The 25,301-nt window shown below is 40.7% G+C and overlaps 2 protein-coding genes across 18 annotated transcripts in view; both read left to right on the top strand.

Moving 5' to 3' along the window:
* ryr1b (ryanodine receptor 1b (skeletal)) overlaps positions 1 to 14,919 on the top strand; it is a 106,858-nt gene extending 91,939 nt beyond the window's left edge. For 9 of the 16 annotated variants that reach the window (XM_074640188.1, XM_074640187.1, XM_074640193.1 and 6 more), the window contains 18 exons: positions 1,564 to 1,593; positions 1,741 to 1,822; positions 2,393 to 3,711; positions 3,796 to 3,905; positions 4,755 to 4,950; positions 5,377 to 5,463; positions 6,386 to 6,640; positions 6,740 to 6,870; positions 8,341 to 8,383; positions 8,476 to 8,609; positions 8,696 to 8,756; positions 8,844 to 8,990; positions 10,310 to 10,444; positions 10,555 to 10,711; positions 12,188 to 12,252; positions 12,367 to 12,467; positions 12,950 to 13,001; positions 13,136 to 14,919. In XM_074640188.1, coding sequence (XP_074496289.1) covers positions 1,564 to 1,593; positions 1,741 to 1,822; positions 2,393 to 3,711; positions 3,796 to 3,905; positions 4,755 to 4,950; positions 5,377 to 5,463; positions 6,386 to 6,640; positions 6,740 to 6,870; positions 8,341 to 8,383; positions 8,476 to 8,609; positions 8,696 to 8,756; positions 8,844 to 8,990; positions 10,310 to 10,444; positions 10,555 to 10,711; positions 12,188 to 12,252; positions 12,367 to 12,467; positions 12,950 to 13,001; positions 13,136 to 13,231 — 3,201 coding nt within the window. In that variant the 3' untranslated portion in view covers positions 13,232 to 14,919. The remainder of the gene's footprint in view (positions 1 to 1,563; positions 1,594 to 1,740; positions 1,823 to 2,392; positions 3,712 to 3,795; positions 3,906 to 4,754; positions 4,951 to 5,376; positions 5,464 to 6,385; positions 6,641 to 6,739; positions 6,871 to 8,340; positions 8,384 to 8,475; positions 8,610 to 8,695; positions 8,757 to 8,843; positions 8,991 to 10,309; positions 10,445 to 10,554; positions 10,712 to 12,187; positions 12,253 to 12,366; positions 12,468 to 12,949; positions 13,002 to 13,135) is intronic. The other 7 variants (XM_074640203.1, XM_074640202.1, XM_074640199.1 and 4 more) reach the window with 2 other exon arrangements.
* A 3,142-nt stretch (positions 14,920 to 18,061) lies between these two features.
* On the top strand, positions 18,062 to 25,274 carry LOC141770550 (galectin-4-like). Of its 2 annotated transcripts, XM_074640185.1 has the most exons (15): positions 18,062 to 18,204; positions 19,018 to 19,106; positions 19,521 to 19,725; positions 21,120 to 21,233; positions 21,356 to 21,397; positions 22,446 to 22,498; positions 22,606 to 22,634; positions 22,755 to 22,810; positions 22,902 to 22,931; positions 23,121 to 23,216; positions 23,357 to 23,383; positions 23,469 to 23,498; positions 24,163 to 24,251; positions 24,687 to 24,852; positions 24,957 to 25,274. In XM_074640185.1, exons 1-15 carry the CDS (start codon positions 18,160 to 18,162, stop codon positions 25,101 to 25,103), a joined length of 1,218 nt encoding a protein of 405 aa, XP_074496286.1. In that variant the 5' UTR covers positions 18,062 to 18,159; the 3' UTR covers positions 25,104 to 25,274. The 2 variants fall into 2 exon arrangements, with proteins under 2 accessions (XP_074496286.1, XP_074496287.1); XM_074640186.1 differs by lacking the exon at positions 21,356 to 21,397 and having other exon boundaries at positions 24,957 to 25,272.
* The last annotated feature ends 27 nt before the right edge of the window (positions 25,275 to 25,301 follow it).

The raw sequence follows: 25,301 nt of genomic DNA, 5'->3' as shown, positions 1-25,301 counted from the left end.
GTTTTTCTCGCATGCTTCCACAGCGAACGAATCAAAGGGCTAGGGCTGTCAAAGTTAACGCGATAATAACGCGTTAACGCAAACTCATTTTAACGCCACTAATTTATTTAAAGCATTGATGCAATTTGCGATTTTTAGGTTGTAGCTAGCTTTTTTGCAAAAAAGGCTAAGTAACCCCTCCAAAATTTAGGCTAATTTTGGCGAGTCAAAACTTTCATGGCCATTTTCAAAGGGGTCCCTTGACCTCTGACCTCCAGATATGTGAATGAAAATGGGTTCTATGGGTACCCACGAGTCTCCCCTTTACAGACATGCCCACTTTATGATAATCACATGCAGTTTGGGGCAAGTCATAGTCAAGTCAGCACACTGACACACTGACAGCTGTTGTTGTCTGTTGGGCTGCAGTTTGCCATGTTATGATTTGAGCATATTTTTTATGCTAAATGCAGTACCTGTGAGGGTTTTGGGGGGCCGCGTTTAACAACAGCAAAACTATATCAAAACATCCATTTACAAACTCTCACACAACTCGTGCAGTATAATCCCAATTTCATTTATCCAGTCGAGTCCAAATTGTTTTAAATAGTAAGGTTTTAGTGAAGATGCATTTGTTTGGGAAGTAGTGAGCATACGACCGAGTCTGTAAAGGGATGTTTTGATATAGTTTTGCTTTTGTTGAATGCAGCCCCCATTTACTTCAATTAAGTAAGACATTTTGTGGGTGAAGTATTCCTTTAATACCCAAATCATTGACATTTCCCTCTTTGTGTATTCCCTCCGCAGTAATTCATGTATTTCCTTTGCGTTTACCAATATTAGTGTTTATAGAATTTTTTTTCAGTTAGACATTGTCCCTGAATTCAGGGAAAATGTGTAACAGGGACAGACACTGACTGTCCATTCAGAGACAGTTTTTAATAAACGGTGACTATAGGAAAAGATTCAACAAGTTTAATCACTTGTGACCGTTCAGCCGCATCCTGAAAGATGTTACTCCATTGTTAAAGGTGGTTTACAACAAATGGAAACTTTATTTCTTCATGCAAAAGATTATATATTGACTATTCCTTCCTAATTCATGAGATTTGTTTCACGTTGTTGCCTAAAGAATCTAAATGTCTTGCTTTGCTTCTTTTCATTAGGCTGTATTTTGGATGTTTGTATATTTTGTGTTGTAGAGGTATTAAAAGGTGCCACTGTGATTTCACAGGTGGCTGATGCTTGCACAACCTGACACCCTTATCCTCTAGATCTCCACCAGCCTGACAACCACTCTAGACTGTCTAAAATATTTGTGGCTCTTATTTTTGTTATCTGCTGGTGCAGGTCTTCAGGAGTGCTCAGATCAGCGTCTGCAAATATGTTTATGTCTTCCTTGCTCCCATGCTGCAGCCACTTTTTCAGATAAAGGGCAAAGGCGGTGCTGTCTAGCAGAAGCATTTTCTTCCCTCCTCTCATACCTGCCTGTGTTTCCAATGTCTTGTCTTGCTGTCCATCGCATCCAGTGTACTAATTATGATGCTAAAAATGCATATTCTTTATTTAAAAATGCAAACCCAGGATCATTTTTGGAGTAGAGCACACTCTGAGGTAGCGTCTCTCACCGTTTTACGTCTCAGAAAGAAGCACATATCCTCTCAAATTAAACTGTGATATATATCATCAGTCGGTGCACATGTTAACAATATCATGTCTCTACTGTTTGTGTTTTTTCTTTGTGTTTTGGCTTTGTTGCAGGACTCCAGTCAAATTGGACTGTTGAAGGAGCTGTTGGACCTTCAGAAGGAAATGGTGGTGATGCTTCTGTCCCTGCTTGAAGGTATGATGTCCGTCCCAGTCTAGTGATGTCCTCTCCTTTCTGTCCGTAGACTGTATACAAAGATGGACAACTCGTCTCCACTTCCTCCCACTGTACAAAAGTGAAGCCAACATATCCCAGATATGAGATTTTTACGTCATTTGGAGCCAGAGTCTGCGCAGTCGTGATCGGGGGGGCTGGAGCTGTGTTATTGAGGTCACACACCCGCCCAAACCAATCATGGCCGCAGCTTGTTAGCATGAGCCATCTAGCTGCTACGTTAGCACCACAGTAGCTGTATATAACTAATTAAAATCTTATTGCAAAAATGAAAAATTGAACAGACACTACATTTGGGAAAAATGTATTTGACGTGTAGTTTGACTTTTTGGTTTGGCCCATGTCCCATCCGCTAACATGGAGGAGGCGGACTTTAGAACCTATACTGCAGCCAGCCACCAGGGGGCGATCCAGATGTTTTGACTTCACTTTTGGGGAGCTGTCATGTCGTCCATCTTTATATACAGTCTATGATTCTGTCACATACTTTCGTTATATTTCTCATCTCCTCTCACCTCGTACTGCTCTTAGGCAACGTGGTAAACGGCACCATCGCGCGGCAGATGGTTGACATGCTGGTGGAGTCCTCCAGCAACGTGGAGATGATCCTGAAGTTCTTCGACATGTTCCTCAAGCTCAAGGACATCGTGGCGTCCGACGCCTTCCGAGACTATGTGACTGACCCCCGTGGGCTGATCTCCAAGAAGGACTTCTCCAAGGCCATGGACAGCCAGAAGCAATACTCTCCCTCAGAAATCCAGTTCCTCCTCTCTTGCTCAGAAGCCGACGAGAATGAGATGATCAACTTTGAGGAATATGCCGATCGTTTCCAAGAGCCGGCCAAAGACATCGGTTTCAATATCGCCGTTCTGCTCACAAACCTGTCAGAGCACGTACCCCACGACACCCGCCTTCAGAACTTCCTGGAGCAGGCCGAGAGCGTGATCAACTACTTCCGCCCTTTCCTAGGTCGCATTGAGATCATGGGAGCCAGCAGGAAGATCGAGCGCATTTATTTTGAAATCAGCGAGGCAAACCGCAACCAGTGGGAGATGCCACAAGTCCGAGAGTCCAAACGGCAGTTCATCTTTGATGTGGTCAACGAGGGCTGCGAGAGTGAGAAAATGGAGATGTTTGTGAACTTCTGCGAGGACACAATCTTTGAGATGAACATTGCCGCATCCATCTCTGAGCCCGATGGAGAAGGTGCAGAAGAAGAAGATGATGAGGAAGGAGAGGAGGGCGGAGGGGCAGAGAAAGTAGAGTGTGGAGAAGGAGAAGAAGGCAATGGAGAAGAAGAAGAAGCACCTCCAGAGGCCGCCTCGGCCTTTGCGGATTTCCTGAAGAGCGTCGTCGACTTCTTCAACATGTTCACCTTCCGTAACCTGCGGCGTCGCTACCGCAAACTAAGAAAAATGACGGTGAAGGAGATGGTGATCGCCCTTGTTACGTTTATCTACACTGTTGTGATGGGCATCCTGATGTTTGTGTATAGTATATGTAAGGGCTTCTTCACACTCACATGGAAGGTGCTGTTCGGCGGAGGCTTAGTGGAGGGCGCTAAGAAGATAACAGTGACAGAGATCCTCGCCAGTATGCCAGATCCCACACAGGACGAAGTTCACGGGGACCTGCCACCTGAACCAGGGGCTCGAGAGGTCCAAGACTCAGACGGGGGGGAAGACCTCTTAGATGGTATGGGAGGAGAGGAGGAAGAGCAGGACAGCGAGGAGAGGGAAGGTGGACGCCTGCCTGGTTTCAACGCTCCCGGGGGACTTGGAGACTTTGGTGAGACAACAGCCGAGGAGCCTCCGACTCCAGAGGGCACGCCGCTGCTGAAGAGAAAACTGGTGAGGTGTTCCATCTGTTACTGTTGTTTAATGTGTACGCTCTCCATTAATCAGTGAATTAACTGCAAACAATTACTGAAACAGTTGGAAGCCGCAGGAGGACCAGGAGAGGAAGAACAACCTGTTCAACCTGTTCAACCTGTTCAACCTGTTCAACCTGAAGAAGAGGCTCCTCCGGAGACTGAGAAAGCAGAGTAAGTCGTCTGCCTGTGTTACACCCATGTAAGGGAAGACGGAAGGAAATGAAGGGGCTTGAGGGGTACTATGTTCTTATATTCCGCTGATGGGTCATTAACACCTCATCAGTCTCCATCTATTTAGTGCACTATGACAACTCAGGATGTGCCAATGTTTCCATCTCTTTAGTGCAGCAATGACATCAGTCGATACGCAGCCCCCACAAACCATAAACTGCCAGATAGCTTATCTAACAGTTAGAACAAACATAAAACTCTTAGCAGTGTAAAATGTGCTATTTTCATGTGATATCTATTTTTAGAAAAAATATTTCAATGCTGCCACCCGATGCAGTAATAGTCCATGGCAAAGCAAAAGTACCGTAGCATATGAAACAAAATGTTTTTGAAAGTATCAAATGACAAAAATATGGATTGAAGCAGAATATTTCGTTGGATGAAATCATGTTGTGAATTTTTTAAATGATCACACCAATCTTTTTTCAATAAATTGACTTTTTGACTGAAGACTGAGATAATTACAGAGACAAGTGAGTGCCACGGCACTCTATGTGCGTTTTGTGTGAGAGACAGAAGGTGAACTATTGCATGCAATGTAACGTATCTCTCAATATATGTAATGTTTTTAAAGCAAATTAGTAATTAAGTTAAGTAATTATGAATCATAGTTTGACTCTATCGAATGTAAAACACACTTTTTGTACAGAAATGTGTCCAGACATTTCAGTGTACATTATTAACTCTCACACATCTGTGTAGTTATCAAGATAGTTTATTATCAGAGTCAAGAGAGGTCATTTTTTCTGTTTAAAAAGAAAGTTTCTCTCGCCATGTGTTTTTTTCCAGCATCGAGAAGGAAGAGAAGGAAGAGAAGGTAGAGAAGGAAGAGAAGCCAGAGCCTGAACCTGAGGTAAAGGTGGAAGAGCCTGAGGAGAAAGAGGAGAAGACTGTGAAGGCGGCCAAGGCGAAGAAGGAGAAGAAAGCTGTCGAGGAGGGCTTTGAGCTGTGGAATGAGCTGGAGGTCCAGAGGGTTAAATTCATGGTGAGCAGCTCTCTATTACAGTACATAGTTTTTCATTTATATTGTAAGCCACAACATGGTGCCACAGTCTGACATGTGCTGTAACATACTGGTATTTTAACTAGTAAAGATTGCTGGAAATGGAGCCTGATGTGTTCATTTTATTTGATTTGGACTGTTTGTTTTTTTTGTGACTCAGAAGGCCGTCCTATTGTTTTCTTGGAACACTATTTGGCCTTATCCCTGTATATACTTGCCTGTGTATTTACCAATGGAAAATGTTTGGCAACTACATACTAGAAGAAGTTTAGCACCTATTCAGTACGTTCAAGCAGTAGTGTAACAACACGATGACTCCTAACACAGTATTATTTGTTAGCTGGACCAAATGTTAATGCAGTGGAATCAGCCAGTGAAATGTTGCTTTTGTGCTTTGCTCCCACGCAGAACTACCTCTCTCGCAACTTCTACAACCTTCGGTTCTTGGCCCTGTTCATCTCCTTCGCTCTCAATTTCATCCTGCTCTTCTACAAGGTCTGTGCATTTCTAACTAACTTTAGACGACACATACGGTATCAACTCTGAGCGATCCTGCAAAATACGATGGCATTTCCACCTGTAGGATGTGCCACTGCATCATGATACATTTCACTGACAATAAATCAGCGTTCAAGAGTCTGAATCGGAAAAAAAACAAAACAGAACTAAAGGTGACATCCACCCCCCACCCCCAAATAGATCTCCATAAGAGTTTTTTCTTTAGCATCATATAGCTATTGAAGGTTCCATACTAACAACATGGAGATAAACAGATAACCACTGAGATTTTGTGAGAGTATGTGGAGGACTCCAGCACAATGCCAGCATTTTTTTTTGCGGCTGTTAGGCCGGCTCGTAACATACGTTGTTGTGATAAATTTAACAAGGTCAGTTCATTCAGGAGCAAAACAGCAGGGGAGCATGGAACTACATAATTCAAGATCTTCATTCAAGACATCCTTACAAAACCAAAATGTGCGTAAAAGAGACGACAAGTCCATCCATACAAAGGGTGCGTATTGTTGACGGAGTAAGTTCCATTAAGAAACTTTTCTTGGGAGGTGAATCTTCTAATGATTGGGTAAATAAATTATTTATTTATAATATATTTATTATATATTTTTATTTAGTTGTATTATTTTTTATTGTTACTATTTTTATTATTAATGTTTTGTTTATTATTTATTTAATTGTTTTTGTCATGTCCTAATCGCCAAAAAATTTGATCAAAAACACAACTTGCCCAACTACAAAGCACTAACATTCCTGGACGGGATTAAGGTTTGCTCCAAAAATCGTAGCTGCCATCAGCAGGTAGTATTCCAATGTCAATCTGTATTTGCAACAGTTAGTTAAAAGCTTCTTCATTACCAATGAAAATCATCTCAAAAGACTAATTTTGTGTTTGACCTTCCAGGTGTCTGACAGTCCTCCAGGTGAGGAGGAGTATGAGGGTTCTGCTCTGTTTGAGGGCTCTGGCCTATTTGAAGGCTCCGGCGCTGAGGAGGATGGCTCCGGATTAGATGACGGAGGAGAAGACGATGAAGAAGAAGGTCCCATGTACTACTTCTTGGAAGAGAGCACAGGCTACATGGAGCCAGCCATGTCCTTCTTTGCTATCATCCACACCGTCATCTCCGTCCTCTGCATCATCGGCTACAACTGCCTCAAGGTACGCGGTGTTGCTCCGCAGGAAAATATCCACATTTCTTTTTGTGCATGCTTGTAGGTTTCAAGCAGCTTTGTCTTGGTTTCCCTCTATACCCTTCAGGTCCCTCTGGTCATCTTCAAGAGAGAGAAGGAGCTGGCCAGAAAGCTGGAGTTTGATGGCGTCTATGTCACTGAGCAGCCTGAGGACGATGACATCAAGGGCCAGTGGGACAGACTGGTGCTCAACACTCCGTAAGAGCCCTGTTACATTATTAGAGAGATGGATGGATGGATGGACGGATGGATGGATGGATGGATGGACGGATGGATGGATGGATAGACAGTAGAGTACTGAACAGGCCTGCCAATTTCAGCCCAAAGCCAATGTTTTAGCATCAAACTTTCTCCTAAGACACTGAGAATGATTACGCAGTCTGACTCACCACTTTTTCCTTGTGAAAACAGGATAGAAAGCAATTCAACAAAGGTTTATCACAAACCTGCTAAATAAACAAAAACACCCTCCAGAACCTGAAAAACTGGCGATTGTTGAAAGTACTTCGTTACACATTCAACTCTTATTATCGTCCTCGTATAGTAATCAGCTAAAATGAGTAACTAATGCTAGCTGGCAAGTCACAACCGCTTGGCGTCAGTTCTGTTGCATGTGTGTCAGAGTGGTGTACGTGATGGACTGTCTCTAGGACAAGATTGGTATTCATTATATTAGGTTTTATCGTTTTATCTTTTTTTTTTTTATATATTGCTACATAACATGATGGAAAAAATACAGCAACTTGCTCACGTACGCGCATATTGCAAGGGCGCGCCGAGAAACCACGAGGTGGCAGCGTCATCCCAGTAAACAGTGACTGCCTGTCAGTGGCAATATGAAGGGAGTGTAGAATTTCAACTTTTGCAATATAAATAAACATGCTTTCACTTTCTGAACCTATTTTATGTTAACAATAAACACTTTTAAGAAAGGGAAACTGGGTCATACCTTCTTCCAGTAGTTAGAGTTTATGCAAGAAATCCATGACAGGATTTGGGCAGCAGCTAGCTCGTAGTTTCCACAGTGAGGAACAGCACAGAGAGCAAGCCATCTTGAACTATTCCCATCTGCGTTGACTTAGTCAAAAAGGTCTACTACTGTACCGGGTTTATGGAATTAGCTTTAGCTAATGTTATTGTACTATCTAACTAGCTAGCTAACAAAACATAATATGCCGTGCCGGTTGTGTGGTAGCCACATTTCTTTATGAACATAAACAACGAACATGGCTATTGTTATAACCCACAGCTGTCAAGCTAACAGCTTATGGAAGACTCGCAGTGAGTATAAGCAGTCAGTGAGTCAGTCAGGAAGGCAGGTAGGCCGTCTCATCATTTCATTCGGACTGAATGAAATGATTTGACGGGTTGATTACAGTCTTGTGACAGCCATAGATACCAGATTTTATTCTTTCTTTTGTTAGATGATATGATTTATTGATTGCTGTCGGGGTGTAATGAGAATTTCAATAAGAAAAAATGATTTGAAGAACAGTACCATCTGTACCTTTAATGTTTAATAATTGTAATATATGTTTTACGGAGTCTGAGCCTGGAGTGTTCATGTTGCATGTCATACTCGGGTCAGGTTTCAGACCTCTAATATATTGCATTACAAATTGAGATTACTTTCAATGAAATGTTTACGATGGCTCTCTGTCAATGCAGATCTTTCCCGAACAATTACTGGGACAAGTTTGTGAAAAGAAAGGTGAGTTTTTCCAGACCGCTTTTGATTCAAAATATCAGCAGAAAATCAGGGATATTTCCTACAGTGGAGTGGAATTTGTGTGTGATATCCAGGTGCTGGATAAATATGGTGACATCTACGGCAGAGAGAGGATCGCAGAGTTGCTCGGAATGGACTTGGCTTCTCTGGACGTCAGTGCCATGACGCATGAAAAGAAGCACGAACCAGACGCCTCAATGTTGAGCTGGTAAGTACTGTACACTCTTAACATAAACCATTCAGGTTTTCTACTGCATAATATCACAGAACAAACTTGTCCATCTCTCTCTGTAGGGTAACAGCTATTGACCTCAAGTACCAGATCTGGAAGTTTGGTGTTATTTTCACTGACAATGTGAGTTAAGGAAACAGTTCATGGTATGATTTGGACAATGAGTGAATCAGTTTAGAGTGTGACTGACAGCCCTCTTTCATTTTCTAGACCTTCCTCTACCTGTGTTGGTACATGCTCATGTCTCTGCTCGGACACTACAACAACTTCTTCTACGCCTGTCATCTTCTGGACATCGCCATGGGTGTCAAAACCCTGCGCACCATTCTGTCCTCCGTTACTCACAACGGCAAACAGGTCTGCACACTTCCACTTAGGGATGTCACGATACCAGGAATCTAGTAGTCGATACCAATACCAGTGAAATTCCACGATTCTTGATACCCAATTCGAACTGACCGTAGAAAACAAAAACAAAACAATATATCCCATTTACTTCAACATACATAACTTTATTACTGTTTTTGCATACTGTTTTTTTTTTGCAAATTTGTTATTAATCCCTGATGATCCGCCTCAAGTTTCTTGCCAAAAATTCAATTTTACAAGATTACATTTGAACACATCATGATAACGTTCTGATTTACTTTCGCCCAGTATCAATGCAACCTCCGTATGTTAGCTGTTAGCTCCGTTATTTAGCTAAGCAGGGCTGTGCTGCCCACCGGCTGCTAGCAGCTAACGTTAACTAGCTCTCCTCCTGCTGATTTCAACATGGATTTGTTGTTCACAGCATTACCAGAAAAATTGTCTATCGTCCCTGGGACCCCGTTAGTCTCGAGCCCTGACAGTACCCACTGTACCTGTGGCCCAGTTGCACAGCAATTCGTGAAATAGTCATGAAATTTAAGATATTGATTTGTGTACATAGAGTAAATTTTTTTTGTGATGGTCAGCACAAAATCAATTCGTATTCACGTAATTGCGACCGGGAAGTATAGAGGGTGGCGAACGCCGCGTAGGGAGGAGACCGTGTTTGTGTACCGTGTGAAACAACAAGTCAAAGTTGATTTATTTGTCATGTAACGTCTGTACTTACGTAAGTCACAGCACTTCCGGAGTTATTTTAACCCAAACCACGATCTTTTCCTAGAGCTAACTAAGTCGTTTTTGTCACTTAACTTCCGTACCTACGTTACGGCACTTCTTGTGTTCTTTAAACCCAAACCCAAACCTTTTTCTAAACCTAACTAAGTAGTTTGTTGCCTAATCCTAACCAAGTCGATCTATTCCCAAACCTAACTAAGTTGTTCTGTTTTGAAGAGACTGGAGCGAAAATTCACACGTACATCACTTGTTACTGGACATTTGTAGCAAAACACACAAAAAATTTGTTGTTGAAAGTCGTGCTGAGTGTCACGAAAAAAAGGGAAATTCGTGTCTATGTACACGAATCAAATAGATTACATTTTGTGACTACTTCACGGACTGCCATGAGACTGTGTTGGTACTTGCGGTACTCGCGTATGTCATGTTTTCAGAATTTTGGCCTTCAACTTATATCAAAGTATCGGTTCTGGTGACATCCTTACTTCCACTATAATGATGCGGCTATAATCATGAGGCTTTCTGCACATTGACCTTGTACTAATGTCACATCCACCTGTTCCTCCTAGCTGATGATGACAGTGGGTTTGCTGGCTGTGGTGGTGTACCTGTACACCGTGGTGGCCTTCAACTTCTTCCGCAAATTCTACAACATGAGCGAGGATGAGGATGAACCGGACATGAAGTGCGATGACATGATGACTGTGAGTGGAGGGCAGAGATATGCTTTTAGGACAATAATATCAGAGGTCAACCTTACTTTAGGTTGGTTTTGTGTTTATAAAACATCATTTCCTTTCCCTCCCTCCTGCAGTGTTACCTGTTCCACATGTACGTTGGCGTGCGTGCTGGCGGCGGCATAGGAGATGAAATTGAGGACCCAGCCGGGGATGAATATGAGCTCTACCGAGTGGTCTTTGACATCACCTTCTTCTTCTTTGTCATTGTCATCTTGCTGGCTATCATCCAGGGTATGGTTTTTAAATAGTTATTTCTTTAATCAAAAGGTAATTAGATGCTCCCCTGCATCCAACTGTTAAGCTGCACTCACACATCGTGTCAACTTTACTGTAATACAAGTCTAAACTGAGAAAAATGCCTATACAGTGGAAACCTATACAAACGCTGTTTAAGTAATTTGCTTATAATAATCAATTAGTCCGCTAACATTGTTTATTTTGGGTCTTTTCATCCATGACAACATATGGAAAAACATTATAAAACTATGTTAGACTAATGTTAGTTGAATTTTTGATTTATTTTTTACTCCCTTGATACTTTTTGCCTCACTTTTTGGCACAACACCGGGAAAGGGGCACCACACATTTGCATGCGTGCTCGCGCTGCAGAGCCGGCCAAAAAATGGCAATGCCTCACCCGTGGTGAGAGAAAAGGCAGAAGAAGTGAGCCAGTAAATAGCGAAACGAAATATCTCTGAGGAGAAGCAGCTGTGGAGCCTAATTGTCCCTGAGGATGAGGATCAGGTGGTTGAAGCCTATATCTACCCCTGGTTTCAGTGCTCAGGTGCTGACTCATTGTCTCTTTGTCAGAGGTAGTGAGAGTGCTATCCTGTGTTTGCTCTGTCTGTATAGGGGTGTGTGAATCAATTTGACCCAGACAGATGTGATCACTATAAGCGGTTTCCACTTTAAAGTAGGGTGGGTTCTGCAGGCTCTTCTAGGTGTACTTCTGTGTTAATATATGTCGCAAGAAATGCAAATAAAATATAATTAAATAAATAATAAAATTTAAATTCTACAATTTAATTCTGCAATAAGTAACACTTAACTGAAAGTCACTATGCAAAGAGTTAGTGACACTTGGTGAGAGTGGCGCCTTCTTGTGGTTGTATCAAAAAAGACACTGAGGTAGAGAGCAATGCACACGATGAAATAATTGAAGATTGCATCAATGTTCACCAGGATTGTCTCAAACCAAAACTTGTGCCAGAATTTGACACATAGTGGCTTTAAAGGGGCATATAATGATAACATGTTTCTAATAACAATGGGTTAAAACGATTGTGTAATGTGAAATAGGTTAATAGGAGTGATCATTCTACAGTTCCCCTCAGCTCCACAGAGCTTTATGGCATCTTTCAGCCAGTCAATGGTTTCTACAAGCAGCTATTTTCAGCGGAATACCTCTAAAACCCCCACTGTATGCACTGATTTAAAATTCACTCATAAAAATGGTTTTGGATGTGGGTGAGTTGAACACTGTTCGTAGAGATAAGATGTTGTCCAGGACCACCAAAGGAACATGTGTTTTCTGATGTGATGTGAAGCTAGGAGTCTCCTCCTGACTGAGTGAACAGGACATAAATTTTGAGTGAAAATCTAGAGAATAAGAAAAGGTGTTTTAGAGGTCAGAAAATATCATTTGTGACTAGAAGTTTGAAATTTTCTGCACTAGTAAGAAATGCTGTCTGTCTGTCTGTCTGTCAGGTTTGATCATTGATGCCTTTGGAGAGCTGAGAGACCAGCAGGAGCAGGTCAGAGAGGACATGGAGGTAAGATAATGAGTTTCAGAGGGATTTAACCGCTCACTTTACTGAATCCACCTTCAATTCTCCTTCAGTTACAAGAAGAACGTGTTTAATCTGAACTGTCCCTTCTCCCTCTAGACAAAGTGTTTCATCTGTGGAATCGGAAGCGACTACTTTGACACGACGCCACATGGCTTTGAGACCCACACCTTAGAAGAGCATAACTTAGCCAACTACATGTGAGTTACCTTTCAGAGCGTAGATGTGCAGACACACTTTTAAATACAGTATGTATTCATTTTTTTATGTTGCGACTAATTACCTTTACTTTACTTATAAGTCGGTTGCGATGTGAATATATGACATATAAAATCAACAGGGATTTGGACAATTATTCTTTATTAATTTATTACTGTACAAATCATACAATTAATATGCTCTCCTCAAAGCCAACTGTTTTCTGGCACGTTCCGTGACGTTGAACGTGACACACCAGAAAAAAAAGAAAAAAAGGGAAGGGATACTCATCTTCTGCAATGGTCTACTACTGAGTCTATTGACTATTTTAGAGGGTTTTCCCATGTTTAAAAAAACTGCATAAACGTGCTAATTTTGGCGGGAAAAAGGATATATAGTTGTGAATGTCTTTTCTTACCCCCCAAATAACCAACAACCCTGTTATGTTGCCTTACTTTTCTCTGTTTCCCTTTTTCTCTTTCAGGTTCTTCCTGATGTATCTCATTAATAAAGATGAAACAGAACACACAGGACAGGTCAGTAAACATACGTATATTTAAGATATATATAAAGAAGGTACATAAAATAAAGGTGCAGCCCTCATTGGTTGTTTTTGTCTTCATAAAATCATCATTTTTTTAAAATCATTAAATAAATGTAATTGTTTCAGGAATCATACGTGTGGAAGCTGTACCAGGAGCGATGCTGGGACTTCTTCCCTGCTGGTGACTGCTTCCGGAAGCAGTATGAGGATCAGCTCCAATAACGTCCTGCATCGTTTAACGTCTGACGGAGGGAGGAGGGGAGGGAAATTCAGAGAGAGGAAAGATTAGACATTTAGAGATTGAACACATCTATTTTCTTAGTTTTGTCCTTTGTCTGCACATCTCTCTCCTCCGTTGAAGCTATGCACACTTTGACTGCACTGTTGTACCACCTGCAGCAGAATGTCGATGAGGTAGAGTTGAGAGGAAGAATAATATCAGAGAGGCATAAAAAGACACAAGAAGCCAGGGGCCTTTTTATTCCGCTATGAATACACTACACATGGCCTTTTTGGTGTAAAATATACATAGACTGCCTTGCCTATCAATGCATTTATACAAAACGGGCTCTTTCAGTCGCTACTGCTGTAAACGTTTTAGTGCCTATAGCAATGTCACTGCTTTAGCGATCAGATAGTTTTTAGCTTTAACACTTTTATTTGAGATTAGAGTGGATATGTTTATATTGTTTGTAAGGATGGGATTTTTTTTTTTTTTTGAATGTGGCTGCTGCCATTTGATATTTCATTTCTGATTTCTGGTGTTTCAGTGAGAGAAAGCGTTTTGAAGGAAAATGATTCAGCAGCTCACAGTTCTATCTCCGACATCCTCGAGGGAGCAGTGGCCCCCTCTCGCTTCTTTGTCTTCCTCTCTCAAGAGAGAGTTAGAAACTCGTCTTCAAATAAGCGATCGTGAATGGAAACTCTTGTCGGACTGACTTGCCAAGATAATAAACGGAGTATCATCTGCGTACGCGACACACACCGGTGTGAATCAGCTGTATAGACAAATCCAGTTTGCACTCTGAAGTCTTACAATGCGTCCCTGGATGTATGTGGTCCCCTATCTCCACTGGTGTCTCTGTGCCATGTAAGATAGTGATGATGTACACACATACAGTATAGGAGGATGCCAAGGTTATTTATTTATTGTTTATATGCAAATCAAATCTTCTGAAGACGACCGTTTTAGCCCGTCTGTATTTCTGGCCAACAGTCTGTTTTATGACACTTTATGCACAAACAAGTTTTTGTCAGTGCATTAAAATAATAACTAATGAATGTATTTAATGTATACATTTTGACCAAAGTGTCATATGTATAACTGAGTATTGTCGAGGCTACTTAGAGGCCTTTTGATGAAAAGACGTATTTTACATAAATCATAGATACATATATTTATTTTTCTTTAGGGCTGTGAAGAATTTGAACGATCATGCTTCTTCGTCGGACTTGATCACGTCGTGTGTCCCTGTTCGTAAAAAATCCACAGTGGTGAGGAGACTTGGTCTCACACTGAAGTAAATGCCCAGTTTGCAGTCAGAAGAGCACATTAGCTTTTGTTTTTTGCTAGTTAGGTTTTTATTATAGATATTTTTAGGAATCCAGCATATCACTTATTTTTCTCAATCAAAGTCACGTGTGATGCGTTGATCCCAGACACCTCTGTCTCACTGTGCCTCTTACAGATCACATACACACTCTCCATCTCTCATTTAATGTCCTGACCGAGAGGCAGAGCAGTATTTTGTTTTCCGACCACTCTGAAGTGTGTTCTCGCCGCTGTGGTCCACACAGAGGCGGCTGACAGTACGGAAGCTGAATGGAGATCACTACTGTCCACCTGACTTAGTGTCTTCTGACTGAACCCTGTGTTTCAATACAGAATAAACAGATTATTTTAAGGACAACTGAGACATGTGTCCTCATTTACATGTACGCTTCTGTATGTATGTGTGTGTGTGTGTGTGTTTGTGTGTGAGCCTCGGAAAATGTTCAGTCTTCATTATTTGTTCCGTTGTGGCTTTTTCTGACCTGTCCCTCAATATCTCCACAAGTGCATTAATATAAATGAGTCTCTTATATGCGTTAATATTTAACCAATAATGTACATGCAAATATCATGAAAAAATGGTTTTAAGTCAAATTTAGTGCTTAACATTAGAATTTAACTCCACATAATATCCTCTTTAAATGAGAAGAAAATTAGGTAACACTTTCTATAACGCCCATGTCTATATTGCATTATAAACATACTTATAATGAATTATAATCTGCTTATAGCACTGTATAATTATAGTTATAAGCACTCGTAAATATTCACAATGCTTTATAACAATCATAACACATTATAAAGCATTTTGTAATGACTTATAAGGTCAAGTATCATAATACTTTATAATTGCTGCTCACTCACTGACATTTGTTTTGCAAGAATCATACTGTATTATAAGTTTATAAGTTGTAATACATTAAAATGTGATTATAAGACACTGTAACTGGTCATTTAAAGGCCTTGTGAAACAATGATAAATACGCATTCTGGGTTTGTCACACTACAGAAAAATGTGTTACTAACCACCCAGCCAAATTTGAATGATTAAAATTTTTAAAAAAAAAGTATATAAAATTAGCTTTCAAAATCATGGAAATATAAGCAGTATTCTCTGCTCTGAAACGCTGAGGGTGTGTCCGCTGAAGGCGCTGAAACCACGCCCACAAGCGGGGAAGGTGCATTCCCTAAATGGTAAACGGGTGGGGTCCGCGCAGTCTGCCCGGGGGATTCAACTCTGCGGGTTAGGGACGGCCGCTCGGTGTGGTAGGATCCCCTCGTGGGACCTCTCCCCAGCACTGGCTGGCCCACACCAGGCACATTTTCTCCGAGGCTATAGGTCGGCTGGGGAAAGTCTCGGGGTGAAGGTGGCTGGCGAGTTCGCGGACGCAAGCTTTACAGCGCCCCTCGTCGCTTCCCAGGGCCATGGACAAAGTGCCTGCTTTTGTGGTCCTGGTAGCTCTTGGCCCTGGTACTTCATACTCTGACACTTTGTCATTTTCCTGGGCTTCTCTTTTGCCTTTCAAAAACTAGGTTTCTGAAGACATGTGGGGTCATGCTAAGGATGGCTCCACTGCGTCATCGAGCCATGGTTTCAGCCCCGCCCAAAAAATCCTGAACACAAAACTGGTGAAAAACAGTTTAACGGTCTAACTCCACAATCCAGGAATACAATGTTCACATGTTCACAGTCTTTTCACATGTTTTCAGTAATTATTTTCCAACATTTATAATGTGTTTAGAAACAAATCTCTTGATTTCCTTTACAAGGCCTTTAAGTGAAGTGAAATTGCTTTAAATCTATGCAAAAACAACACACAGAAATTGTGAAATGAGCTTGTACCACTTAGAGTAACTTATAATCACATCATAATGTATTATAACAGTGATTAAAATGCATCATAAAAAGATTATAATCACTATGATCCTTGCAAAAAATATCAGTGAGTAACCTAAAGTCATTATAAAATGCTTTATAATGTGTAATGACCATTGTTATAAAGCATCATGAATGTTTATGAGTGCTTATAACTATAATTATACACCGCTATAAGCAGATTATAATGCATTATAGGTGTTTATACTGCGTTGTAGACATGGGCATCATAGAAAGTGTGGTCATTTTTCTTTCAAGATATAATCCCACTAATAAAACTGATATTCTGATATCTTTAGCTGATTATTGGACCTTTGCAGTCTTAATTCTTTGCAAGGGGTACAACTCTGACACTCATTGACATTATGAAGATTCTTACTGTTTTACTTTATAGTTTATTGAATCAAATGTTCCCTCTCAGGCGTCTGCATTGCAGTTTCATGGCGGCTTTGGCATAACTTTATCTTAATCAAATATCAAAAGTGGATTGTTACATTAAACATGTCAGGAAACACCCATGTATCACTAAGACAGCCTTTGTTCCCTGACAGATTATGTGTCTGTGCGTGCATGTGAACCGCTTGTATGTTTACTTTGTGAAGCATTTGTTGGAATAACCTATACTGCCTCCATGAAGTATGTATATAAAGTTAAGGGAAAGATAAGGGTTGTTTCTATTTGCTTTAGGTAGGTAGACAGGTGGGTGGATATTTTATGAATCATGAATAGACCCTACTACAATTCTTCAAAAAATGATATCTGGTTTCTGGTTTGCTGAGATTATGTCTTCTACATAGACCTCCACTTCGAGAAATTCAAAGTTTGTTGTCTTTTCCACCACCAAAGAGAAATATTCTGATTCAGATTGTATAATGCCAGTTTTGTTCACTGTGTTAGATTTAGGCAGCGTTCTAAAGTTGAGGTACTTGTACTTTACTTCTACTCCACTAATAGACAGAGGGATACTTTTTATGACACTTCTTTGACAACTTTAGGTTCTTGTTATTATACAGACCGAGATTTTGCAAACAAAAATATGATGAGCTTATAAAATATGAGCTGTTAAATATTAAACTAGTTTAAATAGTTCAAATCAGCTCCGTTTCGACCAGTTGCAACAGTGAAATGTTTAGTTCAGTAATACAAATCCAATAATATATAATAGTTGGACACTCTTGGCACTATTAGTACTTTTGTCTTCTGATAATACATATGTACTTTTTGACTTTTACTTGTAATGGAGTATTTTTATATTGCAGTATTATTACTTTTACTTAAGTAAAACATCTGAGTACTTCTACCACTGTGTAGAAAGGATATACTCGTTGCTTCAATAGCTGCTGCAGTTTACAACCATGTTGGTTTTTCTTGCCGCACGCACTCACACACACACAAACACACGCAAACACACACACACACACACACACACACACACACACACACACACACACACACACACACACACACACACACACACACACACGCACACACACACACACACACACATATTCTGTCTTTTGTTGTACCGTGCCACTCCTCTGCTGGGTCAAGGGTTAATTTGCATCTCGTGCCTCCTGAGTAAACATGGTGATGCAGACCTGGGTTTGGTACCCGGCTCTGCCCCTCCCTCATCATTTGTATAAAACGAGGCCTCAAGCAGGGATCAGTTCCTGACCAAACCCTCCTGATTCTGTCTGCCCGTCTGTCTCGCCGACTGCTGCCATGTCGTTTGTTGCTCCTCCTGGCTATCAGCCAATCTACGGCCCTGTAAGTATCTGCACTGACTGCTGCCACTGAGTAATGCCTTGCACAAATGCAAAGGGATTATGACTTAAATCACCAGTGGGGTCAGCCACGCTAGAAAAATCTGTTGGTGTGATAGTTCAGAGTCTAGTTTAGGCTTGTGTCTGGGATTTCCAATCTATATTTTGTTCTTCAGAGGACTTGGTACAGAATAATGTTGCACTCTGGACAACAATATGACCTAAAATTAATATCAGTTAAAAATAACTAGATGTGTCGGGCTGCCTCATTTCTGATACGTTTGTCCGCATTAATGACAGTATAAACATTTGAAGATTCTGTAGGCTTATTGTTTAATTACTGAATTATAATAATTATTGGTTGCTGTAGATATTCATAGTTTAATTACCATTATGGGATTCCATGAATTTATTTGTTGAAAATTGCAACAAGAGTAAAAAATATCATGGCAAGAGTTTCAGTATGACATCAATACATTTAATCCAGCCCTAGTACAGGGATCTCATGGGGAATCTCTTGTTGGGTCTCTAAATTATAGAGTACGGTCTACACCTGCTCTATATGAAAAGCGTCTTGAGATAACTTCTGTTATGATTTGATAAAAATAAATTGAATTGAACCACCACTGCATCCAAGGATAGCAAAGAGTGAAATCAAACTATTGCTACACTCATTTTTATGGAGACTCTAAATAATATCCTTCAGAACCGGACTTTGTGAATCACTGATTTACTGATTAGTTATTTGGAGGTGTGTCTTGCGTGCCTGCAAGCATTGTGCAGCAGTGTGAATGAATATGTATTGTTCATTGTACAGAGAATTCCCTATCTGGGGCCTATTTATGGAGGCCTGAGGGAAGGAGTGTCCATCTACATCCAGGGATCCATTCCTGAGGACATTACCAGGTGAGTACATAGATAGAGTAGTAGTTTGACAAACCCTTTTGTCACCATTTGAGAAGTGGGGGAACACCTTGTGTAATCTTAGGCTGGGTGGAGCTGGTTTCTTTGCATTGTTGGATATCAAAGCACATTTATAACACACAGCTCCACTTTTATCACCTAACCCTGCCCTTTTCAAAACAGTAATATCTGAGGTACTTTTACAGCCCATTAACAGACAGAGTAAACATTACACATACCTCACTGTATCGTTACATCTTTTGTGGGGAGATTTTTTTTTTTTTACAAGATCCTCACTTTTCAGCCCCACCTTCACTGTTTGCATTTCTTCTGTTTTCTAAAACTAAACTAACTTATCAGTTTCTTCAGGGCTCAGTGACATAATGTCTGTGGTTCACCTGCTGTTCCTCGTGGCAGGTTCTTTATCAACCTGCTCTGTGGAGAGTCTGAGTCTAGCGACATCGCCCTCCACTTCAACCCTCGGTTTGACGGCTGGGACAAGGTGGTCTTCAACAGTTGTCAGGAGGGATCCTGGGGGTCTGAGGACAAGATTCGTGATATGCCCTTCAGTAAAGGCCAGGCCTTTGAAATGGTCATCATCGCCACTTCACAGGGCTACCAGGTCAGACCAACCACAAGTTCACACATACTTGCAAACTATTTTCTAAATACTACATGGTTTATAACACACTATAATGTAGTTGTTAATAGATGTAAGTGCATTTTGTGAAGCCCCGTTGAGCCCTCGCCCTTGGAAAAAAACGCCTAAAAGTAAAATCCCCAAAATTAATCAGGAATAGCTCATCAACCTTAAAGCTTATGTGCATATATCTGGTCTCTTTTGAAAGGTAAGAAGCTAAGTAATATGAATCCATTGTAGGTAAACTAAACTTTATTACCATGGAGATTACACTCGAGATGCAATAAAGGAAAAAATAGGATTTTCATCCTCGCCTAGTATTACATTTAAATGTCAATCACCTTTATAAAAAAGATCCCATGGATATTGATGCAACTGAATGTCTTCTCCCACTTTTTGATTACAACTGTATCTATAAATTTGATGAAAATACACTAAAATACAACATTTAAGATACAATTTATAAAGATATAGTCAGGCGGACTCAATGTTCTGGCCATGCTTATTGTTTACATATTGACTGTTTACTGGGAATTTTACTTAAAACACTATATATCTCCATATAACCATGTTACAAATAAAACATTGAAATAGTAATAAACACAATGAATATTGATCAATATTCATATAAGACCGAAGCGCCCCATGCTATACAGGCAGATACATGCAGAATGGAAAGGCCCACAGTGCTCTGAGATATCCATAGATCTGTCAAAATGAGACGAAAATAATAATATATGGGTTGTTGGTGCGTTCAGGTGCGTTAGAAAGGCTGGAATCTCTAGTTTCCAGCAATACCAAGCATGATATAAACCTTTTCTTGACTTTACATAAACATTGTTTATGGTGTCAAGTTGTTGCCCTAGCAATAGAATGACAATGAAAAGATCTATAGTAGACGGAAATTATCGCAGATCTTTTGATTACAACTTAGTCTTGTATTTACAAAGTTTATTTCTGTATGACTTTATTGTTAAAATACTTCATACTAATACATAGTTTGGACAACATACAGTTGGTCTATTCTGAAAGCTGAAGACCTCAGGTTTTCAAAACATTCATATCTTCTATAAATAGACGATTATGAATTAGCGATATTTCGTAACTACGTCACGGGTTGCTTCTCCAATACATCTTTTATATTATTTCAACTGTGTTTTACTATATTGTCATTTATCTGTTTATACACCAGCATCCACTTATTGGTGCCCACAGGAGGAGTTATAGTTGTTGACAAATAACAACTACATTATAGTGTGTTATAAACACAGTAATGTGTTCGGTATCTCATTGTGTGAATACCTCTTAAACAGGTTGGACCATATACAGAATATGTCATGGCACACTTTGCTTAACGTGATATGATCCTATTACAGTTCAAAGTCAATGGGAATGACTTCTACACCTTCGAACACCGCCTCCCTGTGGAGAGAGTTCGAGCAATGCAGATCGCAGGAGACGTCTCCATCCAGACGATTAACGTCATCGGGGTGAGACTCCCCGTCCCTGGAGTTTTCAGCTGGATGCTTTGGGCTTTGCTGGGGCAAATAACTTCAGCAGCATAATAAATCATGAATGACTGATTTCTAAACGCTTTCTGCTTCTGCTCCAGGGTGCTCGAGGTGGCATGAATAGGTATCCTGGAGGAATGGGTGTAAGTTAAACAGTACTGATGTGTTTAGAAAATGTTTGCGCTTGCTTCGTTTTGCTGGGTTCAAATGGTTTCAAAAATGTTTATCACTTCAAGCGTTAGCAAAGCTGAAACCTCAATGTGCAATGAGAAAAACATGTCTTAGGGCTACCGCTGGTTGCTAGGGTGTTGTTAATGGTTGCTAGGGTGTTAGTATGTGGTGGTAAGACAAATGGTTAAGAGGTTACTATAGGTGATTATTACACGGCTTGAATACTCGATTCTGATTGGTCAATCACTGTGTACTACGGTCTGTTATTTCTTTATAGTAGACTGTTGCTATGTATAACAGCGCGTTGCTATAGACAGTTCTGATGTCGGACTCTGGCTGTTCAAATTATCGATTTCTTAAGTAAGTAGCATTGAAATAAGCGGGATATTGTACAGCTAGCGGGTCATTGTTGTGAAATAAACCCAAACAGGGCGATGTGGCTGTACATTATCCCTTACATATATTATAGTAGTAGTTGCGATGTCAGTAGTAGTTGTTGTGTCATTGTCACGTGATGCCATTGGGCCCAAAAATACTTTTTCCCATAGACTGACATTGGGAAATATATGTCTGTAACTCAGCTGATAATTTTTTTTTAGGGAAATCAACTTGCCAGTATGAACACTTGAATAGCCCTTATTTAAGTCAGTAGGTCCTAAAAGTTGTAAAATGCACTAATAGCCAAATCCAGAGTGATTTCCCTTCCTCTGTTCATGTGAATGAGACCCAGACCGAGGCTGGAACGAGGACTGGGAGGCGGAGTTAAAGGAAAGGGCAATGGATGCCAAAAATCGCCTGAAAATCAGAGTACTTTATCACTCGGCAGTCGAGCCATTTTGGCTTCATGCGCCACTGAGCAGCTCTCATAGGAATGAACGGGAGCCCACCTCCAACACTGTATCCAGTTCTCTTTTGACATCCATGTTCACAAACTTTCTCATATTTGCTCAAAGTTACCGACTGCAGCTTTAACGAGATTTGTTGTCTGTTTAGTTTTACACTTCTGTTTGGTCTTTTTAGGGCGGAGGAATGGGAGGAGGAATGGGAGGAGGAATGGGAGGAGGAATGGGAGGAGGAATGGGAGGAGGAATGGGAGTGAGTATGCTTAGTTTAAGTGTAAAAATTCAAATTTAACACAGCATTGTACAGGATTTAACATGTTCACCACTGTTCAACAGGGTGGATATCCAGGAGGTGGCATGGGGGTATGTTATTTTTGTCTTTTTGAATGCAGTTTCCTTTAAATATTACTGGAAATATAGTGAAATACAGTGAACATCTTTCCATTAACCCCCCTGCTCCTTCTAACTGATATCCAGGGAGATGGAGGCATGGGAGGAGGCATGGGAGGAGGCATGGGAGGAGGAATGGGAGGAGGAATGGGAGTAAGTATACTTAGGATGAGAATTTTTTTAAGTGTCAAAAATAAATGAAATAAATAATTAAACAGTATTTAACATGTTCACCACTTTTCAGCAGGGAGGATATCCAGGAGGAGGCATGGGGGTGAATACATACTTATTTTTCTGCTTTTCATCAGTGCTCAAATTTAAATTCATTAATTAATAATATGGTGTCTATTACATCCATGTCAAAAATACATTTAAAACGCCAGCCTAAGTCAAGCTAATTCACAATAAATCACAGAAATAAATCATATTAAATCTTTGGTTTAAAAAATGTGCTTCTTCACAGGGTGGATATCCAGGAGGCATGGGAGGTGGTATGGGAGGAGGCATGGGAGGAGGCATGGCAGGAGGCATGGGAGGAGGCATGGGAGGTGGTATGGGGGTAAGAAACAATGATATAATAAGAAACTATCGTTCTTTTGTATTTTTTACACTGTGTATCCTAAACCAAGCCAAACTCATTTGTCATGTGTACAGTTTTTTACAAATTTGTACAAATAACTTATTTTTTTCTTGTGTCAGGGAGGATTCCCAGGATCAAACCTACCGGTGAGAACACATTCATAGAGCCCTCTGTGTATGATATTATTCTGGTAATCCAGTTTAAATCTGATATCTGTTAATCTGATTACAGGGGATGGGCGGGCAGCCAGTCTACAACCCTGTAAGTAAAATTTGTTCCTCACTCATTTGCAGTACAGTCAGTGTCAGATTGACAAAAGCACCCCCTGTACTCAACACCACAGGGCAAAGTCTGGGTGACACAGCGAGGCCTTGTTGATTGGTCACTTGTTTTTTGGCTTTTTGATGTGAGGCAGTTACACATCTAGTCGTGACACTTTGAGCGTAACATCACTATTCCCGTAGTCCACTTCTATTTTATTTTGAACGTCGTTATTACCTCGGTTTAACGGTTACAGTCTCTACACTGGTATTTGAGTGTAATTCATTTGCCAAAAAAGAGATGCACAATAAACAAAGTTAAAGATACATTTGACTGTTCCAATTATTATTATTATTTTTCAAATTTTCTGTAGATATTGCGATAATATCGTGAATTCTTTTGGCCACGATAATCGTGTGGGGAAAATCTGATATTGTGACCGTCATACTTGTCATTCAGCTGCAGTTTAAAGACTGTTGAAAGCTGAGCTGAGTCTAACGTTGTAGAACTGAGCCTGACAGGCTGAGTGTGATCACTGTAGGCTGCAGATTTAGGTAACAACGTACCCGTTTCTCTGGCATTACTTTGTTTTAGTTTTAGTTTTAGTTTTATTATTATGCCACCTGTCTTATGTTTTTGTTTGTTGTTTTTTTGCTGTTTTAAGCCTGTGCCCTACTCCAACATGATCCCAGGAGGGATGTACCCTAAGAGGACCATCATCATCAGAGGCATGGTGCCCTATGGAGCAGACAGGTGTGTGTGTGTGTGTGTGTGTGTGTGTGTGTGTGTGTGTGTTTGTACAGCTATCTTTGTGAGGACCAATTTGAGTTTTAGACCTTCAGAGTGAGGACATTTTTGGAAAGTGAGGACATTTTGGCCGATACTCACCTTCGGACAGACCTTCAGAGGCCTGTTTGAGGGTTCAAACTTGGTTTTAAGGTCCAGGTTAGAATTAGGTTTAGGTTAGGGTTAGGACAAGGGTTGGGGCCAGGCATTTAGTTGTGATGGTTAAGGTTAGGGTAAGGGGCTAGGGAATGCATTATGTCATTGAGTGTCCACACAAAGATAGAAGTACACAGCTGTGTGTGTTTGTGAGTGTACATACACAAACATCACTATAGTGTGAGTGCTAACAGATATGTATTACACTCCTTGGTGTGTGTGTGTGTGTGTGTGTGTGTGATGCAGATTGAGCATCAACTTCATGGTGAGCAGATCTCGGGACATCGCCTTCCACATGAACCCCAGGGTGAGGGAGGGGATGGTGGTGAGGAACAGCATGATCGGAGGCGACTGGGGCCAGGAGGACACAGAGGCCAGCATGAACCCCTTCATGGAGGGACAGTACTTTGATGTAAGTAGTATCTGTCATATAGTCTTTATATTTTAGTCCTTCAAGGTGTTCGACATTATTTCGTGGGTCAGCCGTGTCTTGACTTTTACGTCTTTGTTTCTCAGATGTCGATTCGCTGCGGGAACCAGAGGTTCAAGGTGTTTGTGAACGGGCAGCACTTGTTCGACTTCTTCCACCGCATGCAGTCCTTCAACGAGATCGACATGCTGGAGATAGATGGCGACGTGCAGATCTCCTACATCCACTTCTGAGACCACACATACACTTACTATATAACTATTCATTGTGTACATTATTCAACTATTCCATGAGTTTTTCAGCTGTTGGATGATCTTTCAGAGAGATATGTCAGCCACTGTGTTATCTCAGGTTCTTCATCTTCCTGTGCTGTGTGATCATAAATCCTAATTAGACAAAACGTTACATCATCATCGGCCGTATTGAGTTAA

Source organism: Sebastes fasciatus, chromosome 7 (assembly GCF_043250625.1).
Source record: "Sebastes fasciatus isolate fSebFas1 chromosome 7, fSebFas1.pri, whole genome shotgun sequence".
In the NCBI taxonomy this organism is placed as follows: domain Eukaryota; kingdom Metazoa; phylum Chordata; class Actinopteri; order Perciformes; family Sebastidae; genus Sebastes; species Sebastes fasciatus.
This window is presented reverse-complemented; position numbering and strand designations above follow the sequence as displayed.